We start from the raw sequence: 27,993 nt of genomic DNA, 5'->3' as shown, positions 1-27,993 counted from the left end.
TAACCGCGCCGACATTCATGGCAGGGGAACGGCGTCGTATTCTCTTCAGGTCGCGGCTGGTCACGCCGGTTGGTATCGGCAAGTCATAGGCTGGGGACACGGGGGCTGGGAAATGAATGGTGCATCCATGGCTCACCGGGGCTGGGGCGGGCCAATGCGATCGAAGAACCTTTGAGCGATCGATGTTCAGTAGCCGAGACGAAGGGAAGCTGGGGCCAGGATGGGGATGACCTCCGCACTGTCACCAAAACATGTTGGGCAGAACACAGGAAGGTGAACCATGGAAGATGCGAGCGATGTGCACGATGTTGGCCATGAGGGAGCCCGTGGAGCCGGGTGTTCTTCTCCGGAGGTAGGGCCGATAGCTCTTTTCTTCTTCCCGTGACAATATAGTTGCGCAAAGGCAGGACAGACGAGACTCTCACCAAAACATGTTGGGCAGAACACAGGAAGTGAACCATGGAAGATGCGAGCGATGTGCACGATGTTGGCCATGAGGGAGCCCGTGGAGCCGGGTGTTCTTCTCCGGAGGTAGGGCCGATAGCTCTTTTCTTCTTCCCGTGACAATATAGTTGCGCAAAGGCAGGACAGACGAGACTCTCACCAAAACATGTTGGGCAGAACACAGGAAGTGAACCATGGAAGATGCGAGCGATGTGCACGATGTTGGCCATGAGGGAGCCCGTGGAGCCGGGTGTTCTTCTCCGGAGGTAGGGCCGATAGCTCTTTTCTTCTTCCCGTGACAATATAGTTGCGCAAGGGCAGGACAGACGAGACTCTCACCAAAACATGTTGGGCAGAACACAGGAAGTGAACCATGGAAGATGCGAGCGATGTGCACGATGTTGGCCATGAGGGAGCCCGTGGAGCCGGGTGTTGTTCTCCGGAGGTAGGGCCGATAGCTCTTTTCTTCTTCCCGTGATAATATAGTTGCGCAAAGGCAGGACAGACGAGACTCTCACCAAAACATGTTGGGCAGAACACAGGAAGTGAACCATGGAAGATGCGAGCGATGTGCACGATGTTGGCCATGAGGGAGCCCGTGGAGCCGGGTGTTCTTCTCCGGAGGTAGGGCCGATAGCTCTTTTATTCTTCCCGTGACAATATAGTTGCGCAAGGGCAGGACAGACGAGAAAACCAACGTTCGAGTTCGAAATGAAATATTTGCACAACGTCACTATGAGAGAAAATCCTCTCAGGCTACGCAACGCACACAGCTTCGTCTTCGTCGAAAGAATAGGCCCAGCACTATGAGCCACTGCATACTCCATCGCCATCTCGTTAATGAATATTATCCAGAGTCGCCTGTGTACCCTCCGCAGATGCTTTTGCTGGACGAGCCGACAGTGGGTTGCGACACCGAGGCCAGAAATGCTCTGTGGCACGCCATTCTTAAGAACCGCGCTCAGCGGGGCATCCTCCTGGCCACGAACTCCATCGAGGAGGCCGACATCCTGGGCGACCGCTCGGCCATCATCTCGTCGGGCACGGTGCGCTGCTGCGGCTCGTCCATATTCCTCCGCAGGAAGTACGGTAAGCGGCGCCCCCTGGCAGGAAAAGCGAGTCCGGAAAAAATCAGAAATTTTGAGAATTCTTATGTCGCTTGTCTACAGTGTGAGTACTAAAACAGCCAAATTTCTTGGTTTTTCTAAATTCAGCCCGATAAATTACCTCCGTTTGCGCTATTATAACAATTACAGCTGTTACTTCCGCTATATCTGCATTTTTGTGGAACTGCAGGCCGTTACACGGTTCACCATTTTCTAAATACAATTATACGTGTTACTTCCGCCAAATGTGCATTTTATGTGAAATGCAGGGTGTTACACAGTTCCCCATTTTAGCTGTATTTTCTATTCTTTTCTAATTTTTGGTTTTCCAGAATTCTGTTTCACCAACTATCTCCATTTACGTAATTATAGCGATTATACGTGTTACTTCCGCGAAATGTGCATTTTTGTGGAAATGCAGGGCGCTGCACATTTTCACATTTTTGCTATTTCCTTATTTTTATGTTTTGGTTCTTATAAAATGTGTTTCTAATTTTTGGTTTTTCGGAATTCTGTTTCACCATGCCATTTACGTAATTATAACGATTATAGGTGTTACTTCCGCCAAATGTGCATTTTTGTGGAAATGCAAGACGTTGCACGGTTCGCCATTTTCGCTATTCTTTTTCTTTTGCTTATTTTCGGGTTTTTCAACATTCTGTTAGGCAAAATATTTTCATTTGCGCTATTGTAACACTAAATGTGTTATTTTCACCAAATCTGCACTTTTGTGGAAATGCAGGGCCTTGCACGGTCCTGGCTGTGGGGGTATTCGGCAAAGTGTGCTACGCATTAATAATCCTGAAGCATTCCACTCAGTGAATGTGGATGACCGGCGAGGATTTTTACGATACATCACAGAGGTTGTGTCCATCCGCCTGGGTGTGGCTGTGTGTATTTCAGTAGCGCGCTTGGCTGCAATGCCTATTTGCCACCGACCTTGCATGTCTATAGTACAGTTCAAAGCGGTACTTGTCACGAGTTGGGTTGTGAGACTTTTGAAGCGCTCGTGTGTGTTGCTTACAGGTTTAAGGAAATGTGGTTCACGTGTGCAAAATGGAAACCGTAAGTCCGATATCTCGCCTTTGCTGACTATTTCAGTTACCGCATTTCGGTAAGAGTTCATTTTGCAATTTGACATGTCGCTGAAACAGTTGAGCTGCGTTTTATTCTCTAGGGGGACTTCACCCTTCACGTGTTATAACTGTAACGTAAAGTCGTATTCACCTGCTTCTCCGTCTCGGCTCTCGGCCCATAGTTCCCGCACCGTTTGACCAACGTTCAAAAAAAAAAAAAAAAAACGAGCACCCGAAAGGCGGCCGTCGCCCAAGCAATATCGCGATCGGCTGCACACTGCATGCGCCTTAAGCAATCTAGAACATACGAAACGACCTTTATTCATCAAAATTGGTACAACTAGTGTGGAACATTTTACATACAAATCACTGGAATGAATGAATGAATTTACAACGTAAAAAACGCGCGAAATTGTTGGGGCTCGTGCCCAGGCCGTTCAATGCCACAAAGTTCGAACAGAGGGTCCTCTAGCATTTGGTCAGCAGAATGTCGCGAGTGGTGATAGCGAACCAACAGAAGGCACCAAGTGCTTTCATTTTAGTACCATTTACAGAATAAAATTGGCAGCATCTCCACTCCGTGGATGATGGCGAGGGTGCGGAGTACGGGGACTCGAAATGACATCCAAGTTCCGCCCCGAGTGACATCTGATTTCCGCCCCGACCGTCATTCGATTTGAGCAGTGAGTTGCACCTTGATTATTCTCTAAGTGAAACTGCAGCTCACAGCTCAAATCGAATTTCGCTTGACTTCCGCTTGATGGTGGTGTGCGCATGGATGGACGCGAACGGACATTGGGAGGTTCTAAGGCACTCCGCACCGTTAGAGGCTAAGGAGTAAGCCGTTTGACTTTCGGGTACTTTATCTTGGTTGTAGCCCAATGGGTAAAGCGACTGACACTAACTCTGTCTGGTCTACCAGACACAGGGTCGAATCCTGCCGGTGCCTGTGTGATTTTTTGAAACTGTAAATGCTATGCGCACTGACGCGGACGGACATTGTGCGGTCCTAAGGTACTCCGCAACTAAGATGAGTCATCTCAGTAGTCTAGACACAGTATATCTGTTTTAACCAGTTCAGCTCAGAGGTGTTTTTTTCAACGCAGGCATCGGCTACCGGCTGCACATGACGACGACCGAGATGCCGAACGTGAAGCACATTACGGGCTTCGTCAAGACGCACGTGGAAGCGGCCGAGGTGTTCCTGGAGCGGCGCGGGTTCCTCGTCTTCTCTCTCGGGAACCCAGAGCACGAGAAACTCGTCAAGCTCCTTCGGGCCATCGAGGGCCACAAGCGCACGCTGGGCATCTTCACTATGGGCCTGGCAGCGACCTCCCTCGAGGACGTGCTCCTCAAGTACGGGCGTTCACGTGAAATGGGTGGTGTCGGAGGTTGAGGCTTTATAATTTTAAACGGTACCCTTACAGGCTGTTTATATCGGTTGGCATCTAAATTTATATTGGTTGCCTGGACCCACGGGTTAAGTGCAGATCCTGCATTGAGGACAGACGGCGACACTTCCCTGAACATTTCAATTATTACAAGATAACCGTATACAGTCTTGCTTATTTTAAGTAATTGCCGTGATTATTTTTAGCTGGCAGTGATTTCCAACGGGCGTCTTCTAGCCCATCTCGCTAAAGCAAAATGTTTAAATGTAATCTCTTACCGCACGTTATTTCAGACTCTCTCTGTATTGAAAGCGGTTCTGAGGGTTGTCGTATGCGCGCCAGGTGCCCTGGCTGCTGGGCGCATTTCTCGCATCCACTACTGTCACTTATATATTGTTGTGACCATCTTTATACTTGCATTTGCGTCCTTTTCATCCACAGTGTAGTTTTGCTGAGTAACGTACAATTTATGCAACACATGTTTTGGCCATAAACACGAAACACGTAAATACCAATGAGCGCAGCTTTGACACTTTCTTGCCTTTTATGCCCTTGTGCTATAAACGCGCAAACGTGCGTCCACACGTATTACGGGGTCCACTCTTGGAAATACCAAGGGAGTACGTAGCTGCAGCTGTTACCAGACAATCCTAACGGCGCTACGTCACGGGCCTGCACGAGCGTCGTCTGCGACTTGCGTGCTGCCGCTGCTGAAAAGCTATGGAGATGGCCAGGGCCGTGACCGCCGAGAATAAATCTTGCTGCACTGAAATGATGTAGGTTTGCTTGTACCATCAGGATTAGTGCGGTAAAACAAGAGAAGGTTGCTGTTCATTCCTACGCACTCGCGTCATCACATTGCAGCTGCAGCTATCACCCCGACAGGCAGCTGAACACGTCGTAACAGCATAGCCATGGCCATAACTTTTAACAACCTTGTTTAAAGTTGCAGCGACGTACTACATTTTCGTTTTTAAAGACTATAGTTTTTGTTAGGCTACTTGAACGGGAAATTTTTGTTCTATCTATCTGTCTGTCTGTCACTCGATTCAGCCGCCAGCCGGCCAAAGTGAACCAGATGCTGCGCAATAATCTTATATACGCACAGCCAAATATAAACGTCTAAAGGGACATCCCCACTGGCGATTCGCCTGGTCGCGCGACGAAACGTGACGTCGCAAAGCGATGAACCGGCCGTCGCTTTTTGTCGCTTTGCGACGGCGGAGCAGATCGCTCTCGGTCCGAATTTCCTCGTCGCGCGACGGCCCCGCAAAAACCGGATAGCCAATCATGTCCGCGGAGTAGGCTGACGTAGCCGGAAACGAAACGTTTGTTTACATCCGGCAATGCAAACGGCAGCGGGCGGGCGGGCGAGCCGCCGCCGCTGGGCTCGCTTAGCGTCACTAAATGAAAGCTTTTAGTGACGTAGCTCATTTAGTGACGTAGCGTAGCTTATTTAGTGATGCTAGGCTCGCTCGGCTAGCGCTTGGCCCGCTATCGCAGTACCCGCCGGGTCGGGCCGGCAAGCAACTTCCCGTGCGCTTCGGTTCTTTGGTCAGTGGCTTCAGCGTACGCGTGCACTGATCAACGAATAGCGTGGAACTCATCAGTGTGGAGGAACGTGTATGGATTGTAAAAGCAAGTAATCACCGTATATAGGTGAATAGCGAGACGGTAGGTTGACTTGCAGCCTCTTCGTACTGGTAAACACGCGTAGAGTTCGGGGGCGTGAGAACTTTACGCCTGTGAAAAGAAGCGAAATTTGTGGGCCGTGATGCGAGTGTTGTGGCGTGAAAGCTAACGTGTGTATTTCTTCGTGCAATAATATGTTGAAAAAAGCCTTCTTGAGTTTGTTATTTTCTGCTCCTCCCCCTACCTGCAATGCTTTCAGCATTGTTCCAGGTTAGTAGCATGTGTTTTAGTTTGATTTCTACCTGCTTTTGTCGCGCTCGTGTAACATAATTTTCTTTGACTGCGAGTGGTAGACCAAGGAGGTCGTACAAGTCGGGAAGCAGCTGCGCTGAACGCAGTCGCATCATCGCTCATCGCAAGTGCGAATACCGCCTCATGGCCTCATCGCGCGACGCGCGCCGCCGCGCGGTGAGACAAAGCGCCAGTGGGAATGAGCCTCAAGTCCGGTGTTAATGTTCGTATTTGTCAACATTGTTGAGCAAGAACGAGACATTACGCAAGTATAAGGCAGAAAATCAACACATGAGTGAAATTTGCAGTGTTCCTTTATTAAAAAAATTACGGATGCTTGGTTTTTGCGATAGCAAATAAAATACTGCATCCAATGCAGAAAACCCTCGCCTGCTGTTACCCGCGCTACCTGGCGGAACTCGAAAAAAATCAAACGGCAACAGCAACGAAAGGTTCCACTAGATTGGTTTCGCGTCCCCCTTGGAACGCTCGTAAAGTATGGCAAAGTGGTTCTATGAACGTTGTAGTCGGGTGCCTCGATTACGGCATCGCTGGCATCGAGGCACCCGACTTGTAGCAGTTGAACGCGGTAAATTTAAATTGACTTGAGCAAACCTCTAGCGCGTTATCTTGGGAGGAAGAAGATGGGAGAACAACATCATGAGAGGTGACCTGGAAAGAGGAAGGATGCATTTACTTGTCAGGGGCGCAACTCGACTGTCGTCTTCCGTCGACATTTTCAACGAAAGGAGCAGATACGCGGCCATTTTTTAGCATGATATTGATAGAAAAAAAAAATCCCTGACGCGGTAGTCGCAGGCTCAATGGTAATATGCTTTTGGCGTGTCAATTTCCTTAAATGCTACGCAATAGGCAGCAGAATAAAAAATGCCTGCGTAGCTGCTCACCTCGAATGTCGCCGAAAGACGATAGTCTTCCTCCGGCCCTGCCACGTAAATGCCTCCCTTCTCTTTCCCGCCCACTTCTCACGCTCTTCCCCTCCCGTTTCGTTCCTCCCGCGATAAGCAGAGTGGAGGTTTGCTCAAGTCAATTCAATTTTGCCGCTTTCCACTGCTCACGCCATCAACTAGAACATTTTGTTATTTTTGAACATACAACAACGAAGCGGCGCCGCGACCGCTTTTGAGGTCAAAACATTTAAGTGCGCGGCACTTTGGCGGCCGCTACTGTGATTTGACATCGGCGTCGGCGTCGTTACCGAGCGAGCGAAGACAGAAATAAAATGTCCGCGTATCTGCTCCTTTCGTTGCAAATGTCTTCAAAAGACGATAGTCTATATCGACTTTTGCCAAGTAAATGCCTCCCTTCGCTTTCCCGCTCACCTCTCATGTTGTTCCTGTTGCGTCGCGCTCCTCCCAAGGTAAAGACGCCAAAGGTTTGCTTAAATCATTTTAAATTTCCCGCGTTCCACTGCTCCAAACCGGGTGTCTCGATGCCAACGCTGCCGTACGGCGAAGACACGTGTGAATCGAGGCGCCCTACTTCAGCGTTTATAGAACCGCGTTTCTCTAGTCCACGTGCGTTCCAAGCAGAACGTGGAACCTATATAGTGGAACCTTTCGTAACTCTTGCCGCTTGATTTCTTCAAATGCCGCCAGAAGCTATATGGTGCGGGCGACAGCAGACGACGGCGGAGTGATATTTTTTCTTCAGTTGATGAAGTATTTAATCTCGCCAAAATCAAACATGTACGATTTTTTATAAGGAGCGCTGCACATATCACTTCTTTATTAATTTGTTGTCTTATATATGCGTAATGTCTTGTTGTTCTTCAACAATATTGACACGTATGGACATTGCACATCTAGACGGGCACATTTAGCTGTGACTATATAAGGCTATTATTACGCAGGCATTGTTTTACTTCTGGTGGCTGAATCGAGTCACAGACAGACAGACAGACAGACATACAGACAGACAGACAGACAGACAGACAGACAGACAGACAGACATGCAGACATGCAGACATGCAGACATACAGACAGACATACAGACAGACATACAGACAGACCAAAATTTCTGGGTTTAAGTAGCCCAAGAAATAATATCGTCTTTAAAAACCACGGAGGAAAATGTGGGTGCGGGCAGTATGCTGAGCCTGCACGAGACGCTCTTCAGCGGCGACGCATGGTGAAAGTGTGAGGGGGAGGCAGTGAGCTATGCTGGGTGGTGGCGACGGGCTGAGATGACGGCATAGCAGCGCGTGCCGTCGTGTTCTCGATGATAATGTGCGTTCACTTCCTGAGACGCAGTTCGCGCCGGCGACGCAGAGGTTCACCATCGCTGCCATCGAGAGAACCCAAGAGTGAGTGCTATCTTAGCGCACTGCAGCACTCAGGAGCGAGTGCTGAACAACGAGTGAGGCAACCGGCCGATGCGCTTTCCGTCCTCCTCGTTGAGTGGCTCATCCGAATTACGTGACATTTGCGCGGGAGATTGAAATACGATTTACAACATGCTCAGCGGAGGCGACGCCCTACGAGATAACGGCAACGTATAGCGCGTACCGCCGTGCGTTCGCTGATCGCGCGATCACTTCCCGAGACGCAGTAGCTATGCGCCGTGACCGAGAAGACTGCAGTTAGCGCTGAGCACATTTTTTGTATTAGGGGGTATAGTAATCGCCAGCCGTCTTTTTTCAAAAGTACTTTCTTATTCGATATGGCGAATAACGAGCAATGTATTTTTGTTCACACTAAACTTTTTTACACCCTTTTGGGCCGAAAAGGGTGTAAAAATCTTGTCCCATGGCTAACACCCTTAAAAGGTGTTTTGGCAAAAAAAGGGTGTATGGATGAAAAAAGGGTGATGAGCTCAACACCTTTAAAAAAGGGTGTTGAGGATGCTCAACACCCTAAAAAAAGGGTGTGGAGTCTCATACCCTTTTTTTGAGGTGATGGCATGCGCAGAGGCAATGTCAAACGGCGGAGCGCGCAGCATTCAACACAAACAGCCAATACGTACAAGTTACAGTTGGAACACGGGATGCAAGCGGTACAGGGAGTGCATACTTACTTAGCAATACATGTGCTGTTCTTGCTTTTATACCCAGCAGAGGAAAGCCCCCAGATGGAGTCGGTGGGCTTGTCGCAAAAAACTGATATTTTAGCGCTAATTTTGGAAGTATGGATTTTACTACGAGAATATACAAATCAACACGTGGATTTGCAAAAACTTTTTAATTACGCGGTAGTTTTTCTGATCCGTAACTTAAAGAATTTTATTAAATATCATACAAATCTTCCCTGCCACCTCAACACCCTTCAAAAAGGGTGTTCATTATTTCAACACCATTTTTCCCAGAAGGGTGTAAAGCTACAAATTAGGGTGTTCGAAACTAAGAAACAGGGCGTAAAGAAAAAAAGGGTGTGAGAAAAGACCGCCAACGAAGAAAAAATGTGGAGAGACCTCCAATTTTGGAGGCATTTTGTACATGTTTACATGGGTGGACTGAACATTCTCTACAAGCGGGCGGGGGGGGGGTTGTGCCTCACGATGTTTACAGCAATATGAAGTGGCATAATTTATTACCAGTGAAGCTCTTTAAGCTTCAGGAGGTAGTTTCGGCAACATTAGCAAAAACATACAAAGAAAAAACTGGGGCGCCTGTAAAGGGTGCACCACCGCAGATAGGGTATTATGACAGTGAAGTCGGCTTTCGAGCTTGTTAGAGTGTTAAATACCTAGGATTTGTTAAATACCTAGGATTTAAAGGTATCACAGAGGAAGTTAACTTCAAGGCTGTCGAGGGGACGAAAAGAAGATTAGAAGGCTGGTGGACGAAAAGCAGAGAGGGGAATATTGCCTAGGACAGTTACCACTTGTAACAGAAAAAAAAAAGTATTTTGTGCCTAATAAGCTTTTTGTGCCTGCCCTAAGCAGCGCTAGTATTGAACTAAAAGTGTAGAACATAGGTATATTAGTCTTTTTTGGTAAGATGACATGTCATCACCCCGATACAAAGGGGAAACCAATAGAAATCATCATCATCATCATCAGAGTGTGAGCACAAGGGGCGTATGCGTATCCGCACCTCTTACTGTACCATTTCAAAGGTACTAGTCTTTTTTGGATTCTAAAAGGTAAAAAAATTCGGGCAGCTTGCAATAGTGGTGCAAGACTGGAGAAACAGCAACGCTGGGGGCCGACCTACCTTGTTTCCCTCTTGGATCTCCTGGAAATGGGGAGGGTGGGGGGGGAGGCGGGCACACTGGAACAGCCTTGTAAAATCTGGTTAAATTTGGCCTCATCCCTGAGCGGTCATCCTGGCTTAGCAAGAACATTGTAAACCTTAACAAACATAACAAAACCTAGCAACACCGGAAGAAACTAGGTCGACCCCCAGCTCCGCTGTTCTTTTTTTGCAACTGAACACCTATTTCACACCGTTTAAACAACCTACAGAAAGCCAAGCGTGTTGCAGTTCGTAAACATCCTTTTCGCCACACGACTACAGTCTTCTTAATTTTGAAGGTTCAAATTGGTGTTTCACGTGCCAAAGCTAAACTTGGGGCATGAGGTGCACCCATTAAGGAAACGAGCGATCATTGCATAAGAGCAATTATTTTTTTTTGTTGCGTTTGGAAATTTCTTGCGAGTAGAGGAGTATATGAGGGGATGTCTTCTTCTTTACAGTGCTATTATGCATCCGAACATGGCCTTATTCAATGAACAGCTGAACACCTTTTCCACACCCTTTCAACACCCTAAGAAAAACCAAGGGTGTTGAAGTTGATCAACACCCTTATTTTCAAACAAAAAGGGCGTAGAGCTAGAAGAAGGGTGTTGAGACTCAAGAAAAAGGGTGTAAAGGCCTCCCAACACCCTTTTTCCACCTATGCTACGCCCTTTTTGGCTAAAAGGGTGTAAAAAAGTTTAGTGTGTTAAATGAACAATTCAGATATCACTAATATATTAATATCCTGCCTCAAATATGTCCCGTGTTTTCTCTTTGCTCAACAATGCTGACAAGTTTGAATATTTCCAGTAGATTCAGCAGTTTGAAAATGCTTTGGCTATATATCCGGCTAGTTCAAGAATTTTTTGCAAGACAGACACACAATGACAGACCCAAAAATTTCACGTTTAAAAAGCACAAGGAAGACTATCGTCTCTAAAATGCGTTTTATTGGTGCCTCTTCCCATTGTAGGCGCTGCCATGTGCCATGCAAAATTAAAGCAGAACAAAAAAAATGGCTGCGGCTTAACCCAGCTAACCTTGGATAATATGCAAAGCAAAAACTTGGGTTAGTCTGGTTGTGTCTTGGTTTCGCCTATTTAACCTTTGGTTTAGCTGTACTGCCGACAATGTCTCAAAGTCGTTCGGGTGCGTGCAACGCTCACAGAAGGAGGTCGGGCGAATGCGGCGTTCGCCGGGCCTACGCGGCGTTCATTCACAGCGAACGCACCGCGTTCCTTTTCCCCGGGCGCGAGACTATAGTTCATACCACAAGCTAGATGCAGCACTGTGGAGGCTGCATTGCTGTCAACAGTGCGCCCACTCAGGGCGCCTTACTCGCCGTGAAGGGGGGGTCCTGAAATGACCTTCCTTCTCCCCTCTCGGCAAGTGGAACCGCAAGGCCCCGGCACCTTTTGTCGCCTCTTTCGCGGTGAGTTAGGCGCCCTGAAGGGGCGGGCTGTTAACAACAATGTAGCCTCCACAGTGCTGCACCTAGCTTGTGGAATGAACTTATAGTCACGTTGCCCGAGACAATCCAGCTCCGCATGAGTGGGCACGGCCGGACTCGACTCTCCTCCTCCTGCGTGCGGAAGGAGGAGAGTCGAGTCCGGCCGTGCTGTGGGAGGCCGCGGGTTTGGTCGGCTGACGATGAGCGGAGCTAGAGTGTACTGGAAGTTTTCTAGTACACTCTAGCTGAGCGGCCGCTCCCGTCACGGCCGCCGCCGCCGCAGAACGACTTAAAACGGAGCCTTCTGCGCAGCGCCGCCAGCGGGCCCGGCGAACCACGCAATGCGCTTCGAGGGGTGTGTCGCCGAGGGTGTGTCTCCGGTCACAAGGTCAGCTCGCGCACCCGGCGTGAAATCGCTGGACGAAAGTAGTAAAGCTTTGCTTTAGAACAAGCGCAGTATTAGTTGCGACTCCCGCCAGCATAAAGGTGGAATGCTTATTCAGAGTACGCAAGCAGCGGCGACACTCGGCCATCCCGATGACGGCTGCTCGCGAGAAGAGCGGTGTATACCCGTGGTGTATACCCTCTGAGCTGCTACCACGCGCATGCGCGTTGTCTCCACGGGCGCCTCTAGGACGCTCTGGTAATAGATGCAGCCACGCGGTCTCCCCTGTTCAGTCAAAGTTTGAACGCCGTAGGTGCCGTAGAGTTAGAATTTTGAGTGCACTGAGTAGCCAATGTGATTGGGCAGGACAAGTAAGGCTCATAACAATGCAATGACGCGACATGTACATGGTGAGTGGGGAGACGAGATCCGGACACATGTGGTGTCGTACTCTTAATCGAGGTGAATACCATAGGATGGGTTTTTGCAGATTAATGCACTATGGGTAAGAAACCACCAAGGAATGACACCACTGAGTTCATGATTAACTGTGAACTAAGCTTATTAAGCTAGAGCATGACGCGAATAGCGGATTTTTCGGGTTATAAAATTATTAGTGAGAGTAGTAAGAGGTTAAGTATACTCATTTATACGTTAAAAAAAAACGAGTGCCTGGAATGAATGATTGTGGAACACCTGTGCGAATATTGTTCGCGTGTGATAGTAGTCGTGGCATCCAAAATAACTGCTCACGGTGATGTAATTCTAAAATACCTGATATTGAATTTCGTTAAACAGAATAATGAGAGTAACTCCGAAACAGAGGAGGAACAAGATTTTTGAATTCACGAGCAAAATTTAGTTTCTGGAGAACTTGGCGACCTGCAGATCATGCCTATTAGTGTACAGTCGTCGACAGTTTTTTCGGACTCGACGGGAATAATCTCGAGTCCTAAAAAAAGGATTCACTGAAAAAAAAAAAAGCTTCATTGGCCCAACGGCTGGAAACAATGCATGTATGCGTCTGTGCACACGCATGCCTACGCGCGACCAAGTTCGCCTGTATTTCCGCCAGTGTTCGTCCGTCACTGTAGGCAGACAATTGCACTTTAAAGGCTCGCGCTAGATCAGTATTTGATGCCTCTGGCGTTGGTGGCACGTCATCATCGTAGTCGCTGTCCACCTGTGCCGGTTCGAGGACGATTTCCTCATTACCCAATTCGGCACACGGCATGGCGGCACTATCGATGTTGGTGAAATCTTCAAACGTAGCCACTCCAACATCGATACCGCTAGTACGCAGGTCATCGGATATGTCAGATGCTGCGGCAGGCGGCATCTCAGCTGTGGGGTGTTCTGGACTGTCACTATCCTCGTCCTCACTGGTAACCACTAATCCCGCATGCCAAAAGCAGTTGCGTATCGTGATCACTGCCCTCCAAGCATCCGACGGGATGCTGACAGTCGACAGCACATCCACAACGTAGCCTTTGCCACTGTCCACACACAACAGCACACGATTCAGAAGGCTCGACCACTAGGGCAGCTTCAAGTTCTTGAGGACACCTTGGTTCATGGGCTGCAACACACTGGTGCTATTCGGCGGCAAAAATTAAAAGAGCACCGACGCTGGAGTCCGAAAAATCGAGGGGCGTGCTGTGCGGAGTCTGAACTATCGGTCGTGGATATGCATGTAGTTCAATGGTACAAGTTACCGTGCCGCTATGGTGTCCGAATAAACAAGCGTGTCCGAATTTTCGGCGTTCAAATAAACGGCCGGCGACTGTGTTCCTATCCGTAATAAGTGAACTGTTCATACAATTTATCCTCACGCGTGCACATGCTCTTACCTCGTTCTGTCCTTGATTTGAGTCGTCATTCCGCAGGAGATGCCATTAATTGGCGTTTTTTTTTTGTTTCACGCGTGACTTGACGGAGTTGACAAGAATTAGGCATTTCAAAATGTCGTAGGTATACCGCGTGGTGTGAAGTTGTCGAAAAAAAAAAAAAAAAAAACGTGGCGAGAACATGGCGGCGAGATTTCAGCTGTTCAGATATAGAAAAGGGCTACGGCCTTGATGTTTTCCTATGCAGCCTATATTTTTTCCAAAATTGCCTCCCGACCAGAGCATTTGGGTGAAATTGTGAAGCCGGGCTTAACAGTGTTGTGTGTAGAGACCAGGGCCGTACCCAGAGGGGGGGTTTGGGGGTTCGAACCCCTCCCGAAATCTTTTCCAGGCAGCACGTAAAGAATACTTACTCTTGCTTTCAGCAAAACTACCCCCTTCCCAAAATTCATAACCCCCACCGAAAAAATTTCTGGGTACGGCCCTGGTAGAGACCAGGCTTCAAGCCTGGCTTTTTCCAAAAGCATTCTCTGCTGCAGTGAGGTAAACTCACGAGGAAAAAAATAGTTGCGTATTTCGCGCCATCAAACACTCGGCAACACTGAACTCTGCCGCAGAAAACTCAGCGGCACTAAAATCAAAGCAAATCGGCGACAAAACTAAACGCGAAGTGATGTTCGATGTGATGTTCCCGCATTGTTGGGTGCTTAGGCGGCAAGTAGATATTTTTAACGATGTTATGATTTGAGTGTTTTGAGTTAATATATTAAATCCCTGAATCAATATTTTGATTATAATTGATTGTAGGGTTTAACGCGCCGAACGCAGGTGATGAGGCGCGCCCTAGTGGAGGGCTCCGGATTAATTTTGGCGACCTGGGGATCTTTAACATGCGCCAAAATCTCGTACACACATGCGGTTTCGCTTTTTGACTCAATCAAAAGAGCGGCCGCCGCGGCCGTGAATCGAACCCGCGTCCTCGTGCTCAGCAGCACAATACCTTCGCCACTGAGCCATCACGGCGGGTGAATCAATATTTTGGAGCTCCAGCGTAGAGGGTGGCGGGAAAGGGAGAATGTGAACGCCAGGGCCTTGTAACGCCGGCGCCCCACAAGGGAGAACATCGCCTCAAAGCCGGCAGCCCTATGACGCTATCGCATTAAAGCGCCGTTTGCACATTTCCAATTTACGACGAGAAGACCGAGTGTGTTAGAGTATTCACCTGCGCTGGAATCGACGCAGTTGGTTGAATGCTGCCAAAGTTTACAGGCTTCGTAAGGAATTATCGCAAAAATCGCAGATTGCGATGCATTGCCGACCAAACCATGTCACTTGAAGTTAACACGCGTGCGGCTGCAACAGAAGCTCACAAATTGCGGCTACAAATATCCAACGATTCGCAGGTTGCCTAAGGTTACTGCGAGCAGTTGAAAATGCTTGAATGTTTCAGCTGATCGTCTTTTTGAGATTTGTTAATCATCAGACCACCGTGAGTGTTCCCTACACATCCCGAGCTGCACTTGGCTCCAACCATTCGTATCACTGTTAGGGCGGGGCATTTTTGCGCCCGGAGGACTCACAAGAGACTTGCTCAAAGATCCCGGATGTGATAATTTATTTTGTGAACACTGTAATGATTGCCTTATGACCACTGTGGCAGACGGCGAGTTGGTTCCCATGAACAGTACAGCCCTGATGACACAGCGCGGGCCCTTGAATACGTGTTCTGCGGCAACTCATCCTCTTGAACAGAAGATCACCGTATATACCGCCATTTAATAAGAGAAGCCGTCATTTATGTCATATCTGCTTCCAAAGCCCCTACAGGTGCAGTAGTTTTAAAACCCACGTTCGTACATAGAGACATGACATAATACCGAGGGTTTGTAATAGAAACTAAGCGGTTGTCGCCGCCAGTGATGAGTACACGTTTTACTCCCGAAAGCGGAAGAGGCAGGCGCGGCTGGCGCATTTTGTTGAGCATTGGAACGCCTGGATGCATTGCAACGGCGAACAGCCTTGGAAACGCACCCGTTTTCGCTTGGGCCGTTCTTCCTCGCAATATCAAAGCATATCCGCGTGTTTCACGTAAGTCGCTGTCGCTGTCCTTGTCGCTGTCCTTGCCGGTTTCGCTGTCCTTGATTGTCACTGTCTTTGCGCCTGCGCAGAGTGGACGAAGAGAACGCCACCATTGAGAGCGAGGGTGAATCGAGCGAACCCGAGAGCAGCGTAAACCTTGGCGATCCTGCGGCCAAGCCGGAAGGCACTAAGAAAGATGACAAGGGCAAGAGCGACGACGGTGAGACGCTTTCCGAATCTTGCTGCGCACGCCGCGACGTGTGCCAGCCCGCACGTGCTAATGCCTAAGCCTAATGCTTAAGCCCAATCCTAAGCCTAATGCCGTTGCACGGCTTTAGGCTTTGAACGGTGCCATAATCACTGCCGCTTAAAGAACATAAGAGGCTGCACGCCGCACGCAATCTTCTCGCCAGACGTTTCCGTTTCTTAGAAAAGCTTTTTAGCTGTAAGTATCGGTAAGAATTCAGTAGATGTCAGTCGATTCGCAGAAAGCCCGAAGCGTCAAGGCCTGCCCACCATAACTCCACAGGCGCAGGACTCTACATGATTACTCTACAGGGTAATTCTTTGTAGCTTAATGCCCACACGCCGTCGTGGTCACCGCACCCTAATAAATGACGAAACAAGCGGTGTGTTTTGCCGATTCGGCCCGACGTGAAGTAGCGGTAGGAACTGGGAATACGCCCGTAATTTCCCCCATCACTGCATGGTGCGCCGGGTTTACTCTTGTGGAGGTTCAGTGCATCATTTTGAGCGTTGGCCACAGTATGGACTAGACCTGGTGCATGAGTGTTTTTTTTTCTTACGCCATTTATTTTATTTGTAACCTGTATTAAACATTTATGTAGGCGAAAACGTAAAGAAGCAAGAGGTTTGCGGTGATGTTGAGCACTGATTCTTATTCCCTCTGAAAGATAAAGGGCCGACGGGGAACAGAACGACACACGCCCAGCATGCAGGCAGGCGAAATACGTTGAAAACATCAGTGTCAGCTCTATAAACTTGTCATTTTCTCTCACCCTAGCCTGAGACGGTGGATTTACGCCCGCCGTACAGAACTTCCGCGGCTGGTGAGCCGGCGCTGCTTGGCTGTGCCCGGCAGGCTTCCTATCGGGAAACGGAAAGACGCGTCGTAGCGGCTTTAATTTCTTTGTACAGTACAGCCCACTTATAGTGAACCCGGTATTAACACAATCCCGACTATAAAGAGCGAATTTTCGTTTCCTGATACCGTTTTTATACAGATGGTTTATGTTCAGATACAGCGAAAAACGAATACAACGAACTGATTTCCGTTTTCCGGTGTGTTCGCTATAAGCGGGCTAGACTGCAGTGAGCAGCACTTTTGATGGGCAAGGTTCCCATTGTTTTTTCTGATATCAAAGCAATAGATGGCCCACTGTGCGAAAAGGCCGGCGTACGTGTCGGCGCTGTTTGTAGAAGTGAAAGGGCACCCCACCTTGTGTTGGCTGAGGTGCGTCAGGGGGCTCCATAGCGAACCTGAGAAATAAAGCAAAAAAAGAGCACGTTATACGTTGAGCCAATGCCTGGGCATGCGCAGAGGCACTTTCCTCAGAAACACCTCTTGTTGAAGGGGCCATGAAGACAAACTATACACGTTTGGTTCATTGGAAAAGACTTCTTTGTCCCGACAACAATGGCACCAATCTTATCGAAAAATTCAAACAAATAATCGAGATATTGAGGAGAACAGGTAAAGCAGTGGCGACTTTCCGGCGATTTTTCTGACGCCACAGGATTTTGTTTGTGCGATTGGCGGCCGTCCACCTGAGCCAGCCCCAGTAAACACCGACTGTTCGATTGTATAGTGGGGCTTCATGTTCTACTTTATCGCACCACGTGATTGTTCACGTGCAGTAACACTCTTATGAAAATGTTTGCAGTGCTGGCCCGCCCGTGTTACGTTACTTCTGCCCATATTACGCCACGTTAGCGCGAAATTTAAAAGTTTGTCATTTTTTGTGTGTTTTCGCTTTAACAAAGTGCCTTTCGCGGTTCAAGTGTGGCTGGAGTGAGTTACCAAATCCTAGTTCTTTTAAACTGAACAAAATTGTTATTTATTATTTATTTATTATTTATTTATTTATTTATTTATTTATTTATTTATTTATATATATATATATATATATATATATATATATATATATATATATATATATATATATATATATATATATTATACCTCAAAGGCCCCTATTCAGGGGTTTTACATGAGGGGTGGACATTTATAGGTAACAGTGTGGTTGATGGTCAGTACAGAATGTCAGTACAAAATGTCTTCGATTGCTTCGTGAAAATGCATGGGACTGGAGAGGAAAACGGCGTCGTTTGGCAGATCGTTCCAGTCTTTTGCTGTTTTGATAAAGAATGCTGATGGGCATAAGCGAGCGTCTTCCCTCGATAAACAGTCAAAGGGTGGTTGATGCGGTCAGAATGACGATTAACTTCTTGAATGACTGTCTGAGCAATGCGTGAATGATAAAACTTATGAAACAGGCACAGACACTTAACTTTACGCCTTGTTTCGAGTGTAAGAAGATTAGCTTGGCTTTTTAGTTTAGTGACGCTTATGTGGTAGAAGTAGGCTAAAAAAATAAACCTTGCCGCACGATTTTGCACAGATTCGAGTGTATGAGATAAGTTAGACAGGTGGGGATCCTAGATTGTACATGCGTACTCAAGTTTAGGTCTGACGAATGTTTGATATGCTAGCGATTCGACGGATGAAGAACAAAAACGGAAAATACGCCGCAGATAACCAAGAACGCGATTAGCATCGTTGGTCACGTTCGAAATGTGAGTTGACCAAGTCAGACCCTGGGTTAAAGAAACACCTCGATATTTATAGGTTTGAACAGATGAAATGTTAGAACTACCAATTACGTAGCGATGCGAAACGTGTGTCGTTCTGCGGTGGAACGACAGTAATGAGGTTTTCGTGACATTTAGAGACATTAACCATGTATCACACCAATTTTTAATGATACTAAGGTCACGCTGGATAATTAAATATTCGTTACTAGTGTAGATGGGAAGATATAGAACGCAATCGTCAGCAAATAGACGTATGTTAGATTGAGTATTAGTTGGCAAGTCATTTATGTAAATAAGAAATAGCAAGGGCCCTAAAACTGTTCCTTGAGGCACTCCTGAGAGAACGGGAGATAAACTAGAAGAGTCCGAGTTAGCGAATACAAACTGCTTAGAGTTAGTTATGAAATTTTGTAACCAAGTGAATACAGCAGGATCAAGGTTTAGGCGAGATAGCTTTAGAAATCATCTGTTATGTGAAACTTCGCCAAATGCCTTTTCGAAATCAAGAAATAGGCAATCTACAGGAACATTATTGTCCAGGCTGGTACTTATGTCGTTAATACATAAAGCTAACTGAGTGTCGCACGATAGTCCTTTAAGAAAGCCATGTTGATTGGTGTGAAAAAAGTGTTGGGATGTTAGGAATTTTGTAACGTGGGAATAAATAACGTGTTCCATTAATTTACACGCTATGCTGGTGAGTGAGAACGGACGGTAGCTATTATGAGATGATGGGTTACCTTTTTTTGGTACTGGGATGATGTTTTCCACCTTCCAGTCCTGTGGGACCACTCCAGATGATAGTGATTGCTGGAAAATGAGCGAAAGTATTGCACTAGATATGTATTTAGTATTTTTTAGGATTTTGGAATTGATACCATCCATGCCGATGATGAAGCGAGTTTGAGCGATTCAGTCAGTTTCATTATGCCGTTAGCTTCAAAGGTAATGCCGGGCATGATGGAGTGATCGTAGAAAGGAAAGTTCGGTAATTCTGTATCGGGTTCTTTGGTGAACGCCAAGCCAAAGGCACAGTTTAATTTCTGGGCAACATCAAAAACTGGAATAGGACAGTTGTGTTCGTCACGCAAGCCGATCGGTTTTGAATGATTCGGGTTAATTGTTTTCCAGAACTGTTTAGGGTTATTCTGTAGCATACTAGGTAGAGACGTCTTATCGAAAGACCGTTTGGCTTAAGCCGAAAGCGATAGGTAAAGTTGCTCAGATTGGTGATACCTATCCCAAGCATTAGCACTGTTCTTTACCTTTGCTGTTTTATATTGGCGCTTCTTTTTGTTCTTGAGGCGTTTGAGTGAGTTATTGAACCAAGGGTTAGTTGGTCTTTCAAGGGGTCCTGAAATACCTTCCGCCGATGCATGGATGTACATGTACCCAAATAAAGCAATGTATTTGCAATCGCCTCCCGCAAGAATTTTGTTAAAGCGATGAGTATTAGCTGAGAAATCGTAAATCAAAAACCGCGCATTATCGTCGCTCCGCGTTTCCTCCTCCTTTCGACTTACCCTCCGCTGTTGACGGCGCGAGAGCCTTGCCTCCCATGATGCTGCGCTCCGCAGCGGTGACGTACTTCCGCTATTGCGCTGCTCAGATGTCGTCTGCTACGGGCAAGCTTTGTTGACACCATGAATCCCGCACTGCGCTCAAGGCTGGAAAAGCGAACGAAAAATCTGGCCGCATGTATGCGGCCGCGGCGGCCTGGCCTTGCCCTTTCGCGGTGTACGTTGCTGGCGGCACATGACTTTTTATCGGCGGCGAACTCGCAGCCGCACGGGGAGGGTCGTGCGCTCGTTCTCTTTGATGCACCGCGCACTGTTTATCCAAAAAGCGCCGTATCAGATGTGGCCCCGCTGGTGCCGCGTCTTATTTTGCGGCGGCGGTAATTCCTGCCGGCGGCATGTGAAAGACATTTTAAACCAATACAGAACCCGTGCACAAAACGCTTCAATCATGTGACCAGTTCAGCTTGGGGCGACGCGTGGTGGAGAGCGGCAACGTTGGCAAAATATTCTCCGCCGCGGCTCTGAGCTTTCTAGCGCTGGAGCGAGCGCCATTTCTTTGACAATCTCAAACATCGGTTGCCTTGGCAACAAGGCACAAACCGCTTAGAAGTCAGTTACGGTTCCGTGATCCCGGTTCAGCTCGGGGCCCCACCTCGCGACATGTGGGCACTGCAGGCGTATCATTCATTCCCATTGGGAAGTGCGAGATGTGCGAGATGCGTTTGGCATTACAGGAGGCGATGGTGTGTGTTGTGGACGCCTTTGTTTCGCGATGAAATGCGACGCTGTGCTTTTGCGGGTGGATAGTGCTTCGAATGGTCTGGATTATCTTTCTCGAGCGATGTACGACTCAACCTCGCATGGGGTATGTGCAGTGTGCGTGGCTAAAAGCCATCGGCTTGTGCGCCAGAGTTAAGTGACTTGCTGTTCGTCCCCGCAAAGCGCGCGCGAGGTGAGTACCGAATTTACGACGGGCAGGAGGCAACCCATCATCTGTCAATCGTGGTTCAGACTTTCAACGCATGTTGTGACGTTGTGTTCGTTAGAAACGCATCTCTGGATTGTTTTGAAGTTGAATAAAATGTATGCGTCAAACCCGGGCATTCGGCTCAGGGCGTTCTCTGCGATTGCACGAAAGAAGTGCCACGGGGCTTCAACGCTTTCTTTATGGAACGTACTCAGGTAACAGAATATCCATGTCGTGTTATTGCCGTGATGCATTCAATACAAACGGTTAAGCGTTTGTTTTACACTTGTTTCGTTTGTCGTAAAATGCCCAAGCACTCCGGCACTCCGCTTGCAGATCAGCCGGCGAGCCGACGCTGAGCAGACGACTCATCTCTTTGCCGGAAGTGCGTGAAAAAGCCGCCCAATAGCAGGATGTCTAGCTCATGACGAACATCTGGGAATCGATGATGTAGACATGTGAAGATGGTGGCGTTCAAAAACACGAAGGGAAGGGTGAGAAAGAAATGACAAACTTTGCAACAAAAGTGTGAGCTTTCGGCTGCGCGTAAAAGAGTAATACTTGGCACAGAGGACGTTGACGACCCAATCTAACGGTTGCGCTAGTTCATTTAGTGTGCTCAAAATGCCTTTCAGGGCCCCTTTCAGTTACAGAAATAGTGGGGACGTACTTTTTTAGTAGAGTGTGCATTTTATTCTTCAAAAGTAACCAGTTACTGTCAACTGAACGATCAAAAAAGTTAGGCAAAAATTCCTCATACAAAGTTACAAGGGCGGCATTCATGCTACGGTACTCACCATAATCGTACAGCGTTATCGTTTTTTTAATTCGCGGCTGGGCTGGAAGATGGCTTTCAACTGAAACGTGGATAATAGAGTGGTCAGATAGCCCTGGATGATATTTAACGGACGTAACGCTATCGGGGTTAGAAGAAAGCACAAGGTCCAGGATCGTGGAAGTGTTGTCAGTCTGTCTGGTCGGAGTAGTGATAATCTGTGTTAAACCAAAAGTGCGGCATGTGTTCACAAACTCAGCTTCCGTGTTTTGCCTTGCTGTTGTCGGAGCAAGATTTGACCAGTTTATTGGCGGAAGGTTAAAGTCCCCGAACAAAAGAATAGATGCCTGGCAATGGGAGATACTAAAGAAAGAAGCGCTTCGTGAAGATGAATGATAAATAATGGGTCAGCGTCGGGCGGGCGGAAACCAGCGCCAGTTGGTGGATAAGAAGCATTGCAGCGTACAAAAAGTAGTTCAAGAGGGGAAGGAATTTTTATGGCTGAGCACTGTAAACAGCCGTGGGCAGCTATGAGTACACCGCCGCCACGTTTACCTGAGCGATCGCAGCGAAAAATGTCGAAGTTTGGGAAGGCAGGCTTTAGTTCAGGGTCGCTTATGGCAGTATTAAGCCAGGTTTTGGTAAGAGCGACAAGATTACATTCCATGGTTTCATAAAGGTTAAGAAGTGAGTCACACTTTGGCAGCGTTCGAAAGTTTTTTGGCTATGATTGATGGCTATACCTCGCGCGGAATGAACATTCTGAGCTGTGGTCAAATACATAAGTTGTGTCCCCGATCACAATCTTGTCGTGACGAAGTTTGAAGGATTTTTTGGGGGATTTGGCAAACTGTAGCAGATTTTTACGGGCTGAATGGGTGTTTGGGGAATAGTCTTCGGAGATACAGAAGACCGTATCTTTGAGGTCTTTGGCGTTGGATAGGATCGAATCTTTATGAGAGAATTTAACAATAGGCCGGTTCTTGCCGACAACAAACTTCCCAAGCCTATGAGCACGCTCAATGTCTTTAGGTGCCACATCTATTTTCAGGTTTGTACTGCAAAGATCAATTATTGCACGTTCTCACTGCTCGTAAGTCTCATTTGAGTTGTCGGCAACACTAAAGAATAAGAGGTTTGATCGCCGTGCCCTGTCGTCGGAATCATCCATTCTAGCCACAAAGCTGGCAATGACGGACGCGTTACTTTCTGCGAGGGTTCGGACGCTTTGAACCTCAGTTTTTAAGTTGTTTAACTAACAGCATTCTTCCTCAATCTTAGAGAGTCTGTTTAATTTCGGCAAACGCGGTATCGGTTTCTGACAGCTTTTCTTTAATTGATTTAACTTCAGAGAGAAGAGATGCCTGACAAGATTGAAGATCCTGAAGGAGTTTCAAAATTTCAGAGGATTCTTCCGCAACTGCAGCGCAAGTGTTAGGGTCAGGATTCAATTCTATATCTCCCGACAACAACAGTATCTCAGACATGACGCTTAAACAGTTACACACAATAGCAACACAGCAGCATGGGCTCGGCAGCACTAACAAGGCACGATAGCGAGTACGTCGTGCAATTAAGGCAAAACAATTATTTTCCTGCGTGAAAAGCAGCGGAAACTTGCCCGAGAGGCGCATTGCGTGCCTGCTGCCGAGCCCACTAAACGGTGCCTTCGCCGAGACTGGCTTTATACAGTGGTGATCTGATGTCGGTGACGAATCTGCCACACGTGATGCCGAAGTAACGAAGATATGCTGGGTCACGGCTTGTGGAAAGGGCCAGGAAGGGAGCAGAATTGGTCAGGCCTTTCTCCTGAGACAGACGATCCATTGAACTGCCACACCACAGGATCCAGAAGGGAATACTGCGTCCGTTCGGCACCTGGAATTGAAGCAAGCTTTCGCTGACAGCGTGCGTCGCTCCGAACAAGGGATGCGTGAAGCAGCCAAAAGCTGCAACCTGCGTAAAAAGTAGCAGAAACTTGTAAGAGCGGCGCATTTCGTGCGTGCTGCCGAGCCCACCGAGCCCATTTTGTCTTCACGGTCCACTTAAAGGCACCCTGCAACCCTTTTGATAAGCGCTTTTACGCTTTACCCAATCCTAGTTCTTTTAAACTAACAAAGTTGTATTTTGTCTTCATGGTTCCCTTAAAGGGACCCTGCAACCCTTTCGATAAGCGCTTTCACGCTTTCTTTCGTGTCTGGAACCACTGCGAAAGCTATAGTTATCGCCAGCACGGAGCGGCACTGCGTGATTTGCTCCTAGCCCCGGATACGCCTTCTATTTCTGCTTTGTTTTGGCGGCTTTTTTTAAATAGTTGCTATCGAAAAGCGTTCATTGCCGCAACTGCAGGAACAACCGGCCAGCAGTCGCTACATGGCCTTAATGACGTAATTCTAGCCGTCGAAGAAGGCCAAGACTGTGAAAGAGAGAACAATCTTTTGAGTGAGTTTACAAATTATCTGATGGGCATAGAGCAGTAATTTTTGGCGGAGGTACTTTGAGACCACCTAATCTAAGTACTAGGTGCGTTGGGTGACTACGTTCTGCAAGCATCTAAGATTACAAAAAAAGTTGAAAAAAGTATTGCAGGGTTCTCTAAAATCATTTGATTTCATTACTTTCTGCGCCGAGCTCTGCACTGCGGGTGCTATGCTGCTTTCGCCCAGTGGCCCAGCAGTCACCAACAGGACATTGAGCGGCGTTCGATTGGACATTAATGCTGTCATATTCACAACCAATACCTCTTTAGGCGTTTTTTTGCTTACCGTTGTCACCTACACCCTTCGTGGATTTGGGGAAGACCGACGACGAAAGCCGTACGCGGAGCAGTATTCGTAGAGCAGTTATCTACGCCAATGCGGCGTTGAAGGCCCATGTCCGTGCAACATGTCCGTGTTACAATGTAATTTTACGACAGTAGTTTAAGGTCATGGTAATTCATGATTACGAAAAAAAAAAAAAAAAAAATTCGTGACCATTTGCTTTCGTAACGCAACGACAAAGCTGGACAGCCGCATTATGTCCCCGTGATTGCATTTTTGCACGTGTAGGATAGCATTTATTTTTGACGCTGTCTCAACCCCAGACGTTCAGCGTTCTCTGCGCCTTCTCGAACCCTCTCTCATCCACGATAATTCGTACAAAAAAAAGTCACCCTGCATTTTTTCACAATTATCGCTGCCGTTTTGCCTATAGTTCAATTCAGTCGTTCGAGCTGCGTACAGCTCGGCGGAGTCCTCCTCACTGCTCAAACAGCATGCAGCGGCGAGCACGAAGCATTAGGACAGGTTCGACAAAGATGGCGCTGTGTGGTGTTCAGGTGTGTTTCCGACCGCCTGTAGACCAAAGAGACCGGCTGTCGCAATTGCTTGTACAGCGAGGAACGTACCCAATGCAAACAAGATTGTGTTACTGACTTGTGCGGCTTCTTTATTCCCGGTGTGTTTGGTGCTTTCACCATGACTTCCCCAACAAGGCATCTTGAGGAGACTAATAGAGTTCCCTAGATATCCACCTTTTCGATGTGGACAGCATTCAACAGACCCTTCTCCAGATGTCTTACTTTTATGCCTGATGTAGCCAGTGTACGAGTCCGATGGACGACCTCTCCACGTGGTTTTGCAAAGTAATGAAATGCACTGACGACAGAGTACCACCGAGCCGAGGGGACATCATCCTCATCTCTGGTTTGCACAAAAAAGTTGCGGACCGTACCCTGTTCGCACTGTGACAACAATGTGCCTCTTCGATTATTACCGTCCGCGGACTGCCTAAACGCGATACGGCGCTATATTTTTCGAAGTATTCCTACCAAGTCCGAGGGCAGTCCTCGGACGGCCCATGGAGTGCGCCCAAGACTGCTAAATCGATGAGGCCCAATAATGACCTAACGGACAATCCAGAATCTTTTCTCTTCTTCTGCGTTCCCTCTTGAAACTGCTGCACACTCCCACACCCTCCCTTTGCCGGCCGCAGTGTACAGGCGCGACTTCGTTCCGGCCTCGGGCTTCCGGCTGCTGCGGCTGCAGTTCTGGGCGCTCTTCTGCAAGAAGATGAGCTACTACAAGCGCAGCTACGTGGCCATCCCGGTGCTCATGCTCGTCATCTTCATCACGGCGCTGGCCCGCACGGGCTCCAACTACTTCCTCCCCTTCCAGGATTACAGGGACGCCGAGCTCGACGCCATCAACATCACGCGCACGGCCGCCGAGACAGGTGACGGCTGCGGCCCGCAACTGAACGGGCCTAACAATGGCGGTGGTGCGAAACTGAAGGGTGAAGCTTGAGGTAGCCCGTTATGTTTCGGGTCTCCAGTTAAAAATACCAAGAAATGGCCGAGCACGGGCACGTGGGCACGGGACTCAAAGCGACCGCCCAGCGTCCCCTGCGCACGTTTGCCAAGCCAAACATACCCTCTTAGGGCGATTGGCCAAGATTGGCAAAAAAAAAAAACTCCAGTATTCGCCGTAGTCATGGCAACACTTACTCGGAACGATAAATACACGTCATGACAACGACGTTCCAAGGTGATGTTGAATGATTATCACTTATCGCGTGCAATGATAGCAACAATGATGGAGTAAAGTTCGTTGCGGCAGCGAAAAGGAAGCAAATCGGCTGCAATCGTGGAGCTCGTCCTTCGTGGTGGTGATGAAGGTTGTGTAAAACTTCGCTCTCTTCGAGTCTTACGCGTCAGTGTGGGCTTCCTTCATTTTTTGCAATTTACAGGTGAATTCAGAGAAATTCAAGTCATACTGATACGTAGGGATTCTTGAGTCGGAGCGTGTTTCTTGTGAAAATCAGAGGGTGTTTGGGAGCCGACTTTCTAGACAAAATTTGTTTCTTTCCGGTAAGTCAAAATTTTTTTCCCGAATTAAGAGGCCAACTTCGATTCGCTGTCCTTAAAAACCTCGCGTATATAATATCGCAACACGAGCACTTCATAGCGCACGAAGCGCATTTTTGATTGCGTGAAATGTTTGAATGCGCGAAAAAAATATACACCCAGGCAGAAATACCTCGGTACAAAATATATACCTTCGTAGGTATCATACAATTACAGCTTGTGAAACGCAAACATACTTTGGGAGAGTGATGTCGTTTACGGAAGTGCGCTTGTTTAGATGCACTACCCTCATGAGTGAATATGCACATTAAATGCCTGCGTAAAAATGGGCAGAGGGAAAAGCCTCAGCGTGCAGGAAAGAAACACTGGCCACTTGACCGTGTGAAGTCTTCAAGACGACAGAACAACAATGTTACCGGTTTTGTAGCTCTCATAGCTCACAAAATTACCCAACAGCTGCCTCACGTGGCCAGTTTCAGGAAACACTACTAGACAATTTGGCACATAGGTTTGAAACGCGTGGTGCAGCTGAAGGTTCATATTTGGATTCACAATGTAAACACTGCGCGAAAGCAGGGTCGGTTGAGTTGTGTCCGTGAAGTTTGCGATAAGAAAATAGGATACAGGGGACAAGTTGGGGATAAGCGTGCTAATAAGTGTGAAACGTCAGGTTCTGGAACCTTCTTTTTCAAAAAAAAATTAATAGTGGCTTATCTCTGCTATGCCAGGATATACGTAGCGTGAGCTAAGGTTCAGCAATCCAGTCCAATCCAATCCAATCCAACCCAGTCCAGCTCATTTCAGTCCAGCCCAGTCCTGTCCAGGCACTGCTCCTCGCGCATGCTCAGCACGGCTCTTCACGAGCCACGCGAAACGGCTATCAAGCGGCTCCGGTGCAGCGTCAGACTTGGCTACTGCGCAATTGATGCGCATACCTGGGCACGCGCCGCCGCCAGTGCGTCTGCCGCGGCTATGACGCAACACAATCCACTTTAATCCAATCCAAGCCAATCTGATCCAATGTCCCTCGCGCTTGCGCAGAACGACCCTTCACGCGAAACTTCTCAACCTCGGCCAGTGTAGCTTACGCTACAAAAAGTTGTTATTTTTGGGTTTTCTGCCGAACAAGCGGTTATTTGGACATTCGAAAG

At 47.8% G+C, this 27,993-nt stretch overlaps 1 protein-coding gene across 4 annotated transcripts in view; it reads left to right on the top strand.

The window, feature by feature from the left end:
• LOC144174997 (phospholipid-transporting ATPase ABCA3-like) overlaps positions 1 to 27,993 on the top strand; it is a 107,505-nt gene that overhangs the window by 32,007 nt on the left and 47,505 nt on the right. For all 4 annotated transcript variants that reach the window (XM_077704006.1, XM_077704007.1, XM_077704004.1 and 1 more), the window contains 4 exons: positions 1,323 to 1,533; positions 3,733 to 3,982; positions 15,989 to 16,119; positions 25,972 to 26,211. In XM_077704006.1, the coding sequence (XP_077560132.1) occupies positions 1,323 to 1,533; positions 3,733 to 3,982; positions 15,989 to 16,119; positions 25,972 to 26,211 (832 nt within the window). The remainder of the gene's footprint in view (positions 1 to 1,322; positions 1,534 to 3,732; positions 3,983 to 15,988; positions 16,120 to 25,971; positions 26,212 to 27,993) is intronic.

This window comes from Haemaphysalis longicornis, unplaced genomic scaffold (assembly GCF_048455015.1).
Source record: "Haemaphysalis longicornis isolate Haplotype H1 unplaced genomic scaffold, Haemaphysalis longicornis Haplotype H1 scaffold_3, whole genome shotgun sequence".
Lineage (NCBI taxonomy): Eukaryota > Metazoa > Arthropoda > Arachnida > Ixodida > Ixodidae > Haemaphysalis > Haemaphysalis longicornis.
Note: the sequence above shows the minus strand (reverse complement) of the source record. Positions and strands in the feature narration are given on the sequence as shown.